The sequence below is a fragment of the Arachis ipaensis genome, chromosome B7, assembly GCF_059453495.1.
Source record: "Arachis ipaensis isolate K30076 ecotype BB chromosome B7, ASM5945349v1, whole genome shotgun sequence".
NCBI lineage: Eukaryota > Viridiplantae > Streptophyta > Magnoliopsida > Fabales > Fabaceae > Arachis > Arachis ipaensis.
The window spans coordinates 10,384,734-10,396,488 of NC_142442.1; the positions used below are offsets into that span (position 1 = coordinate 10,384,734).

At 31.7% G+C, this 11,755-nt stretch overlaps 1 protein-coding gene and 1 pseudogene across 1 annotated transcript; both read right to left on the minus strand.

Moving 5' to 3' along the window:
* Positions 1 to 383: 383 nt before the first annotated feature.
* Positions 384 to 1,215, minus strand: LOC148550320 (uncharacterized; annotated as a pseudogene).
* Positions 1,216 to 1,949: 734 nt separating this feature from the next.
* On the minus strand, positions 1,950 to 8,766 carry LOC107606651 (phosphoinositide phospholipase C 6-like). The gene is made up of 9 exons (XM_088493486.1): positions 8,395 to 8,766; positions 7,410 to 7,606; positions 7,185 to 7,320; positions 6,689 to 6,934; positions 5,798 to 6,018; positions 5,593 to 5,710; positions 4,211 to 4,369; positions 3,241 to 3,327; positions 1,950 to 2,249 (listed from the first exon to the last, which is right to left on the minus strand). The coding sequence occupies exons 1-9, from the start codon at positions 8,764 to 8,766 to the stop codon at positions 1,950 to 1,952; spliced, it is 1,836 nt and encodes a 611-aa protein (XP_088349612.1).
* Between the last annotated feature and the right edge of the window lie 2,989 nt (positions 8,767 to 11,755).

Genomic DNA, 11,755 nt, shown 5'->3' on the forward strand with positions numbered 1-11,755 from the left:
CTCACGTATCACATATGTACAAGTACAATTTACAACTTCAAGCAGATGAACACGAAGAGTGAGATTCCCACAAAATTTAAAACGATCACAGCAAAACAATACTTAAAATCTCAATTTAAGAAACATAATAAAAATAGTAACAAGTTATCATGGAAATGCTCTAACCTTACTTTCAGCTTTGACATCCATATTCGGCATAGCAGGGCTCCCCAACCGGACCATTTCACCACAAAGAAATCACTCATTTAGATTTTTGAAGATTAAAAAAAATGCAAATACTCATTGAAACCAAACCGTACCATCACTCCGATTGTTCACAACAGGTGATTCAGCAGCTAGGGTTCCTGAATTCGACCCCTTCGGAGGTTTATCTGAACTCTTCATCACGCCGCACTGCGACTCAGTTTCGCAAGGCGATTCGCTAGCTCGTTCTTCTCCCTCTGACGCCTTCCCTTGTTGTCCTTGTTCGTTTCCACCTTCGCCGCCTTCTGAATCCTTCTCTTTCGGGAGAAGCTCCGGCGCTCCCTCCGTGACAGCTCCGGCGCTCCCTCCGTGCTTTCAACTCTCTCATTCCCCCTGAACTTCCACTTGAGGCGCTTTATCTGCAGCACCCTGTCGCCGTCGACGGAGAAAGAGAGCTTGGAGGAGGCAGAGTCGTTATCCCTGGAGGAGCCGCAGTCGATTTCAATACGGTGGGTCTTGCCGCCGAAAATGGCGGTGGTGGAGTAAACGGTGTCGGCAAAGACATGTTCCTTCTTGAGGAGTAGGGAGTGGGGGTTGTTCGCGTGGAGAGCCTTGGACTTGGAGTAGGCGTCTTTGGGGGAATCGCCGAGGAGGAGAACGATGCGGTTGTGGACGACGAGAGCGAGGTAGAAGGAGGAGTGGGGTTCGGGGGAGAAGAAGGAAGAGAACTTGGCCTTGGAGAGGTTCCAGAAGAGTCACGTGGTGGAAGAGAGGGTTTTGGATCCGTGCTTCTTCCAGAATATGAAGGGCTTTATAAGGAGGAGGGGAATCGAAGGGGTTGTGGTTGTGGACGTGGGCGTGGAGGGAGCGGCCTAAGATAGAGCGTGACCATGTTAGAGTCACGAGGCCCGTGTCGGTGTGGTACAGGTACGTGGTCAGGTTGGGGTTCGAGGAGCCTGGTGGCGCCGGTGGTGGAGGACAATTACGGCGGGTGTGGGATGGCCGAAAGCTGGAAGGGAATGGCGATGACATCAAAATGGCACAGCGAGGGCGGGGATCTGAGCTCTTCTCCTCAAATCCTCAAAATGGCGCAGCGAGGGGAGATTGCCAATGAGGGGTTATTGGGTTTGGGCCTTTGGGGCGGGTTATTAGGTTATTTTTTTAAAAACTTTTTGGCCACGCTTTTAAAGCGTGGCAAAAGAGCATCAGGATATGGCCACGCTTTAAAAGTGTGGCAAAAGAGCACTAGGATATGGCCACGCTTTATAAACGCTACTGTAGTGAAACCCTGTTGCCACGCTTTCAAAACGTCCCTGTTTTTGTCTATGGCCACGCTTTTGAAGCGTGGCAGAAAAAAAACGTGGCCGTATCTCTATTCAACTGTCACCCTTACAAAAGCGTGGCCATTGACCCTTTTCGCCACACTTTTGAAGCGTGGCGAAAAAAAAAACGTGGCTGAATCTATATTCAATCGCCACCCTCACAAAAGCGTGGCCATTGACTACTTTTGGCCACGCTTTTAAAACGTGGCAAAAAAAAAGCGTGGCCATAGGCCTTTTTTCTTGTAGTGTAATCATCCATTATCATGATAACTATTTTACAACTACCGAAAATTAATTAAAGACATTATAATTAAGATTTTGTAATATTACTACTACTATAATATACAATTTTGATGTTTTTTTCCCTAAATTTAATATACATATCTAAACTTTAAAAGTGAGATATAGATATAGATGGAGAGAGATGAGAGAAGTAAGAATGTTCTAAATATGTTGAAATTGAAAGCGCAATAAAAGCTTTACATGGCTATATTTATTGCCCTTTTCATCATATAAAGGGACTGAACGGAAGCCCGGTCTTATTTCATCGACAGGGAAACATGTTTGGCCTCCAAAATCATCCTTTTCATGCTTATCATACTCTCTTGCCTCTATCAGAACCAATGCAAGACTTGGAACTTTCAATGGGATTTCAAATTCTTCTTCCCAAACTGGAAACCAATTATCTGAAATCACCCTTGTTCTGTGCCTAGCTTTGTCATATTGTACACCATGTATAGACACCTGTTTTCATACATGATGAATTATATAGTAAAGATAAGAGTTTACAGATTTTTTCTTTTATAAAATTAAATAGTACTATTAACAAGTTGAATCTCTAAAAAAAAAAATTTTTGTACAATAAAAAAATAGCTACAAAAAAAATCTATATTTTTTTATACAACTTTGATCTGTATTGTAAAGTGCACTTTCATACATTCATCAAATACATACTCTTTTAATTAGAGAAAATATTTAAATTAACCTTAATGAATTTTACATGAAATACTTTGATTTTCAATATATTTTTATTATTCTAAAAGTTTTTTAAAATTATTCTTACAAAAGATTAATTTTTTTTGTCGTCTTTAATAAAATTTTTATTATGCGTTAGACAGATAAATTTTTAACAAATTTTGTTATAGTACAATTATTAAATTCTAAAATATATTAAAAACTAAAATATGTGATCTGAAGTCTTTTAGAAACCAATTTAAATGTTTACTAGTTAGTATTCCTTTTAACATTTTTATTTGCAGCATTTGAATACTAATTTTTAGAGTCACCAATACAAAATAGTAGATGCAGAAGTTCATTTATCATAAAATTGAAAAGAATTCTTATTATACTTTCTAAAGGTAGAAACATAAGGGAAAAATTTGACGAAAAATATTAAATATAAAAAAGGGCTAGAAAAATATCACTCTTTTTTTCTCTAAATAAATATGGAGGTTCAGAATCCAAGATAAATTTTTCTGTCTTTATTTTTGTGATTTTTTGTTGTTGTTTGTTTATATCACGAAACACTTATGTTACCTTTGAAAAGGAGGGGGGTAATTATGAATATTGAATCTTAAAAACTAAACCAACGTTCTAGTGCAATTCCAGAAAGAAATAAAAAAAGAAACAAAAAATGTAGCTTGATAACAAGTAAACAACAAATATTCAACTATATATGACAACTGGAATGCTCTTTAATTTCATTCTAATATATATGGAAAATTAAGAAACTCACCTTTATGTAAAAGTCTGGTGGAGAGAACGTATCAAAGTGTGTTTTGCTGAAATTAGAAATCCACCCTGTTCCCATATATATTTTCACCTATATAGTTTCACGCAGGAGATATTCAAAAGAATTTCACTAACCTTTAATTTGTATATAAACAGAAAATTAAAGTTACTTATACAACTGCTAGTAAAACTTTCATGTAAAAATTTAAAAAAATTGTGATTTACAAAAGGTGGTTATTTTAACGAAAACATTTTCATGTCAAATAATATTATGAATTAGTAGATGGTTTTACATGTTTGATTCAACCTTTTAACAATTCACAATATCATTTTTACGAAAATATATTTGTAGAAGTAGCCACCTTACTTGTGAGGTTTATATATATATATATATAAGAGTAAATTGCTAAAATAGTATCTAAAAGTTAATATCACTGATAAAAATGACTCTAAAAGATGCGAACACATATAAGTTTCAAAAAAATTTAAAAACGCGATAAAAAAAATTAAATATTAAATATATATTCTAAAAAAATTTTAAAACTAAATTTTGATACAATTTTTTATAAGCATTATTGAAAAAATAAGATTTTTTTATTTTTAAAATTTTATAATTTTATGTCAAGTGAATTTTTAAAAAAAAAAATTATTGTGGATGACCCTTTTTTTTTTGAAAAATAACAAAATAATACAAAATTTATTCCAATTTTTTTATATATATACCTTCTAAATATTTATTTAAATATTATTAAAAAAATGGATCAAATTAATAATAAGTAGTGATTTGCTAAATACAAATTTTTTTTGCTATTCATAAAAACATAAAATTTATTGTTATTTTTGTCATATTTAATATTTCATAAATTATTTAAAGGTTTATTTTTTGTTTGCATATTTAAAAATTATTTTTTTCAGCAATGTAAATTTTTTAGTACCATTTAGTAATTTGACCAAGAATATAATTATATTCTAACCTTCATAATTCTGGAGGTGGGATATGGTGTTTTGGGATTAAAAATATTAGATTGGCCATCATCATTTTTGTTCATTAGGAGTGGAGGTTTTTTCACATAACCACTCCCTCCATTTGCTCTAAACAAACCTTGTGCGTGCCATAGAGATTTTCCATACCCCTAATAAAGAAAAAAAAATGCGTTAATTGTTGACATGCATCAACAAAATAAATTAAAGAAAGTGATTATATCTTAATGGTGCCACTGCCACTAACATCATATATAATTATATATACAACAAAGAAATATGTCTGCACGCATAACACAACTGCTCTTAGATATTATTATTATTATTATTATTATTATTATTATAGATTTGATATAATTTCTATATATTAATACTAAATCTCTTATTTTATCGAATTTTGATAACATTTCTATAATAATAATAATAATAATAATAATAATAATAATAATTAGCATAGATCTACTAATTAAATGTCATTAATGAAGTGACGTTCTTTTATTTAGCTAAGAAAAAGTATACGTAAACAATTAGAATACTATGAAAAATGAATATGTGAGATGTTCAATTTAATAGGTATAACGTGAAAAATGAATATGTGAGATGTTCAATTTAATAGGTATGTAGATAATTATGTTCATTATTTTTAATTAGATGGTTATTTATTTTGATTCGATTTACTCATGCACAATTAACAATGGCTGGATGTTTAATTCATTAGGTACGCAGATAATTATCCTAATATTAAGGTTTAACAGGTAATTTAGGATGGAGCGCTTTTTTATTTTATTGGATCAATTTTATATAGAGCTTATTGTTCACATTATTTACAAAAATCATTGTCTATCTAACAAAATCGTTTAGCTAAACATAAAAGATAGGAAAAGTATAGGGTACCAACATATTATCTGCCAACTTATTGCTAACAATAATTAATTATTATATTTTAAACACATATATAAAGAGATACATCCAAAAAATATATTTATAAAGATATTTCTATTAAATACATCCATAAAAAAGACATTTTTATTAGACATATTCACAAAGATACTTTTATTAAACACAATTATAAATAAGAGTTGACAGAAATTTGATAAAAATATTATTAACAACATAGCGGGATTGTAAAAGATAATAACATGTCTTAACGAGTAGAAAAATGTTAGAAAATCAGTACTTAGTGGAAAAAAAAAGTATTAGTTTAAATGTAAAAAATAAAATAAAAAAGTATTGGTTACTTAGAACATTTTAAATGAGAACAATATATGTTATCATTTTATTAATAATATCAAAATAATCTTCTTAACTTTTTTTATAATATTTTATAAATATAATTCTGTTGAATCACCATAACATATATAATTAAGTCCTTTACCTGCATGTTCATTGCAACCATTTGTGCTCCATACAACCACCCTATATGTGGCCGGAAATTTGAGGAGTTGACACGTGTCCCCTTAGGATACACCCTCAGAATATTCCTCTGTGTAAAACTGGACAACTCAACCATCTCAGTCTAATTTGTTAAGGTTGTCAACAATATGAATGATTAAATATAGATTTAAATGAATTAAATATACCTAATAAGATCATCTCCATAAGAAGATGAAGCCCTTTCAATTTCCTGTTCGCTCAAACTTAAACGCTTAACTTTGCCATCAACTGATAAGGAATCTTTTATATGACCCTTGGGTTTTCCAGCATGGATTGTAATCATTCTTTTGTAATGAATTACTCCACTATGTATCTCACTTGAAGGCGTCAATTCTTCTTCACATTCACGATCACTACTTGCATTGTACTATATATTTTATATATTTCCACTTAGTAAATTACATAATAACCATGTATATCTTATAATCAAATTTCACAAATGTACCATAAAAGAGTAAACGTGTTTATGTTATCATATAAAAAAACCACGGTAACAGATAAATAAACGATAGACATGTCACATCCTTTCATTAATTAATTACACGAAACAAAAGAATGTAATGTATCTATCATTTATTATCATTATTATCCTACAAAATTTAAGGTTTAATTATTTTATTAGTCTTTATAATTTTATTAAATTTTTAATTAAATTTTTATAATTTTTTAAATTAAATTTCTATACCATATTAAATTTTGTAATTAAATTTTTACTATAACAAAAACGTTAAAATTAACGAAATACTTTGTTAAATAATACGAATATGTTTAATACTTAAATGAATATTCTATTCTATTTAATAAAATATTCGGTTGATTCTAATATTTTTATAACGACAGAACTTAATTACAAAATCTGATATAGTACAGAGATACAATTAAAGAAAATATAAAAATCTAATTAAAAATTTAGTAAAATTATAAGGCTAGTAGAATAATTTAATAATTTTTATTTAAAAATTAATTTATTCCAAATATAAATTCTAAAGAATTTATTTGTCACTTATATTCTATTAGAAAACATGCAAAATGCTTACCCTATCACAAGCGTCCACATCAGAACCAATGCTTGGAGGGGGTGATAGAGCTTCATCAGCAGATTCTCTTTCAGATTCCTTACCATCCTTTATCAAACGCTTGGAAAAGGTATCTCTTAGTTCATCAACTGGAGGTGGTTTTGTTGATATTAGGATTCTCCCTTTTAATGATTCTGGTGATGGGAATTCATCCATTGCATCTTCTGGAGGGTAGTATAACAAATCTCCAAATATTTCATTTGTTACCTACAAACAACGTAACAAACCTTAATTAACTAATTAATTAATTACATTTACACTCAGTTAATTAAGGGAAGTAATGGAATAATCTTAATTATTATGGATAATGCTAGGTAGACAAAAATACAGCCAGAACTTGCCTTATTTAGCATTAATTAATTATCGCAACAATTAATAAATGCTAAATAAGACAAGTTATGACTGTTTTTGGCTGATTTTCTTTGGTTATCAAACATTTCTGAATTATTATTATTACCTCTGCAGCTAGAGCTTGAAGATCTTTTGTAAGGTGGTCTTCTAAAGTTATAATGACTGGGTATTCAGAAGCAACAAAAGCATTATCTTTTATGGCCACTAAACATTTGTATAGTGACACAGGAGCAGTAAGTGTCCTACAATGTTCACATCAATGTTTATAAATTAATGATATAATATATCAAATTAATAAACTCTAAGTAGGAGATTAATATAGCTACGTTACCTTCCATGAACTACATCAATATCAGTTTTATTTGAATTGGGCCATAAGTCAAGTTCAATAACTCGAACACCTTTATTCAAGGCTTGTATGATTGGCACCTCACTGCAATCGCTGCTTAGTTGATTCCCAGTGAGATATGAATTGTGCCCTGTGTTTATGAAATAATGTGATAATGGAGCATCCATGTCATGATGTACCTGGAAAATCACCCCAATATCCATCCTTTATACTATGAACTTAAGATGCCTAAATTGTAAAATTATTTCTGAATTTGGTTAAAATAATTTGGTTATCATTTTTGAAACTAATCTCTATCATAGTAATCATTCTTTTCCCTTTTTAACAGTGACTCAATAAACAAAGTGATGAACTGAATAGATATGACATTGTTTTGATATATGTTTGCATCTAAAATGCACCCATTTTTTTGGTATAAAAAACAAACATCGACCTTTGAAACTTCACTACAAGTTACTAGTGAAAAGGGATCAAGAGACTCTACTATAGTGTCTGAAAATCAACCTCAAAAATAATAATTAAAATTTCAGAAACTAAATCAGTACATAATGTAAATCTAAAGGATCACTCTAAAAATTTAGTCAATATTTCGTCAGAAATAAAATATCATAAAATTGAATTTAAATATTTAAAATTTACAACCAAATATACAATCTTTAATAAAAAAAGGGAAAAAAGGAAGATTTTGTTGAGGCAATTACTCATCCATACAAACTTCTTTTCTTTCTCTTGTACGGTATATTATCATTAAAAAAAATTATAATTTTACTAACAGATACAATTTTGAGAAATGATACTTACATCACTTTTTATGCACCCCTTTTATACACGACACACCTTATCTTATTTAACTTTTCATCCATTACTTTATGTATACAAAATTGATGCCTATAACATTCCTATGTAATTTTTGACCAAACAATAAGCATTTGAAAAGAATGATAAGAGACAGAAAGCACAATCATACCTCAGGAGAGAGAGGAGCATTGAATTCATCAAAATACAAGAACTGGAAGAATTCTTCGAGGGTGAAACAACAACCACCATTGTCATTACCGTCGCCGTCGCCGCCCTTTTTCTTCTTCTTGTTGTTCTCATCATTATCACTTTCGTCCCTTCGCGATCTCAAGAAGGTCTCCATGATCCGCTCACACTCCTCGACGGTGTATTGCGGTTGGCACTGAACCTTGTCCACGAATTCGCGAAGCTGGCCGGCGGACATGGTGTCGCCGCCCTCCGCGAACGTGGCGAAAGCTTCCTTAACGTCCTCCGGCGCCGTCTGCTCTTCTTGGACGAACTTCCGGTGGAAGTACTTGATCGTTTTGATATTTTGCGCCATTTTAATTAATTAAATTAATTAGTATTTTTTGGAGATTTGAAATAATAGGGTTTGGTGTAACCCTAATTAAGTTGTTGCATTTGTTTGTGCAGAAAAGATTGAAGGAAGAGGGAGGAAGCTAAGAGAGAGAGAGAAAGAAGGCGATGGAATAATAATGAATGGATGCAATTTTTGAAATTCGAAAGGCTTATATGGAAAATTGGAATGAGTTTCAAGCGAGATTCGCGTTCGACTTAGTTAAAAGTTAAAACTTAAAACTACGTACTTGCATGTAAACAAAAATTTATAACATCATGATGTGTGTAAAAACAAAAACTTTAACTACAGGAACTTTTGCTGGTTTAAGTTAAACTTTTTAAATGTTTTTTAAAAGTTATTCTAACAACAAAAATTACTAATAAAGTAATAATTATGTATATTTTTTAAAAAATTATAATTTTATTCTATTTTTTATAATACCACTCTTCATGTAATTTTTTTTATGAGAAATGTTAGAGAACTATCAAAATTTATTATTTTTTATTATCAGTTATTCATTAATGTTTAAAAAATATGAGATAAAATATGTTATTGGATTACTAGACTAAAAAATTAGGCTAAAAAAATCGAATTAATAGCTAAATGCTAATAAAAAATAATAAATTCTGATGGCTTCTAGTATTTTTTTATTTTTTATTATATATTTGACTAGTTTTATAAAAAAATGACATTATTAAAATAAAAATAAAAAATATCAATCATTCATATATCAAATATTCTTGATATCTTGATATTTGTATAAAAATATATGTTTTTTTTTTTAAGTAAAGAAGCTCAACACAACAAGATGGTGCAACAAGAGAATCAAGAACTAAACAAAAACAATAATCAATCCATAGTCATCTACGACACTGTCATCAACAATCATTTGGATCATCTCTACTCCAATCCTTGCAACTTGTAAGCGACCTATTAATAATTTTTGCAATTCCTGCTTCTTGACTCCTGAAAATTTTGTCGTTCCTTTTCATCCATATATGCCAAACAACAGCAAAAAAATCAATTAGACACCTATTACGTTCTTCCTTCCTTACGGTCACTCCCGTCCAACTTTCAAAGTGTTGCTTAATTGTTCTTGGAACAACCCACAATCTGCCATAGTCAAACAACCATACACACCACACCTGCCAAATAAACTGACAACGAAGAAACAAGTGGTGAAAGTCCTCAACATCCTTTTTACATAAAATACACACGCTATCATGCTGATCGATAACGCCTAACCTACGTAATCTTTTCTTATTATTGAATCTACTAACTAGCACAAACCAAGTGAATAACTCAATACGTGGAGGTACTAAACCTCTCTAAATGGAACTAGTGAAATTATAGTTTGTAATTTTCTCCGAAAGTGTTTTCGCCTGAAAAACCTGCACAAAGGAGTTAGTAGAATAAACGCTAGATTTATCAAATTTTCACACCAATTGGTCATCTCTCTCAGTTGTTAACTTGACTGATCGTAGAACTTCATGAAGTTGGTTAACTAGTTCCAACTCCCATTGGAATAGTTTCCGTCTCCACTGAAAATTCCATATCCATTCTAGCCCATCCCAAAAACCACAATCCCTTGTAACAGATTCGTTCTGATTTGAAACCAAGAAAAGCCTTTGAAAAGTGTCCTTTAATATACCAGTCGGTAACCAACTGTCCTCCCAAAATCGGACTTGTCTACCATTACCTACTTTCAAAGATAAACCCCGAATCATCTTCTCCCTCACCTCCTGCTCTTTGATTTGTAACTGGCAAATATCCTTTCATGGTCCCCCTCTGGCAGATACAGATTGATGACAAAGCAATACATTAGGATTTAAGTTCTTACAAGAACACACAATCTTCTTTCATAATGGATAATTTTTTTTAGAAAATCGCTACCACTATTTGAATAACAGTGCGGTATTCTGAAGTACTGCATCCCCCACTCCCAGACCTCCTAACTTTTTCGGAGCTTGTACTATTTCCCATTTCACTAATAGTATTCTATGCTTATCATCTTCGTTGCTCCACAAAAATCTCTTCTGCAGTGAGATTAACTTCTTTGCTACTGTTTTTGGCATATTTTGTACAAGCTTAGGTAGTACACTGCCAGACTATTGAGTACTGTTGAGTTAAGAAATTAACTAAATTAATTAGTGATGACAAACATTATTTTTGGGCAAAATAAATAATTAGTGTTGATTATAATTTAGTATATGTTACTAATTATTTATTATATGTTGCAGGCCAAAACTTAGTTTAGCAGCCCAAATTGGTATGAAAATAATATAGCAAGGATGGTGGGTCAATAAATAAACAAAGTCCATAAGGAAACAAGGCTGAAAAAAATCAAAACGGGCAAAAAGAAGTGATCCAATCCAAGCCCGAGTTGATTTCACCAAATCCCTCCAACTTGCTCCCAAAGTAACGTTCTTCTCTCCTCTGTCTTAGTCAAATCACAAAACTCAGAAAAGTGAGAAAGAGAAAGAGAAAGCTCCTTCCCTAAGGTGATTATCAAATAAGCAAGAAAGAGAAAGTCTAAGCTTGAAACACAGAAGTCTAATCAGCAAATTCAAACCATATCAAGCTTAGGTTAAAGGTAACCCATTTCCTTTTACAAGCAACACACTTTCTTCTCTTCATCTTCAACTCTCTGTATCTCCATTTTGAGCTATATGGAAAAGAGGATTTATGTTCCTCTCTGCTGTAAATCTACGGTCTCAAACATGTCTTGGGGACCAAGTTGGTTTCCAAGGGCTCAAATCAAGTTGACCATTGGAAGACTATTGTGGTTGCTGCTTTATGACTTTCGGTCAACCTTAGAAGGTCAGAAGTAAAGTTTTTACTCTGAGGATTAATGAGAAAAAGTGAGTCTGTGGGTTGGTGAAGCTAAGGGCTCAAGATGTTGACCTAGGAAGGTGAACCCAGCAACATGCAAGGAGATAAAAGAGGCTTGCTGCTCGTTCAAAAGTCAAGG

Bases quoted from the DNA above. Each gene is read 5' to 3' on its own strand.
- LOC107606651 (XM_088493486.1), bottom strand. From the start codon at position 8,766: ATGGCGCAAAATATCAAAACGATCAAGTACTTCCACCGGAAGTTCGTC. The intron at 7,321-7,409 runs GTAACGTAGCTA...TGAACATTGTAG, and splicing joins ATTGATGTAGTTCATGGAAG to GACACTTACTGCTCCTGTGT. The intron at 4,370-5,592 runs GTAAAGGACTTA...TTTCTTTATTAG, and splicing joins TGGTTGCAATGAACATGCAG to GGGTATGGAAAATCTCTATG.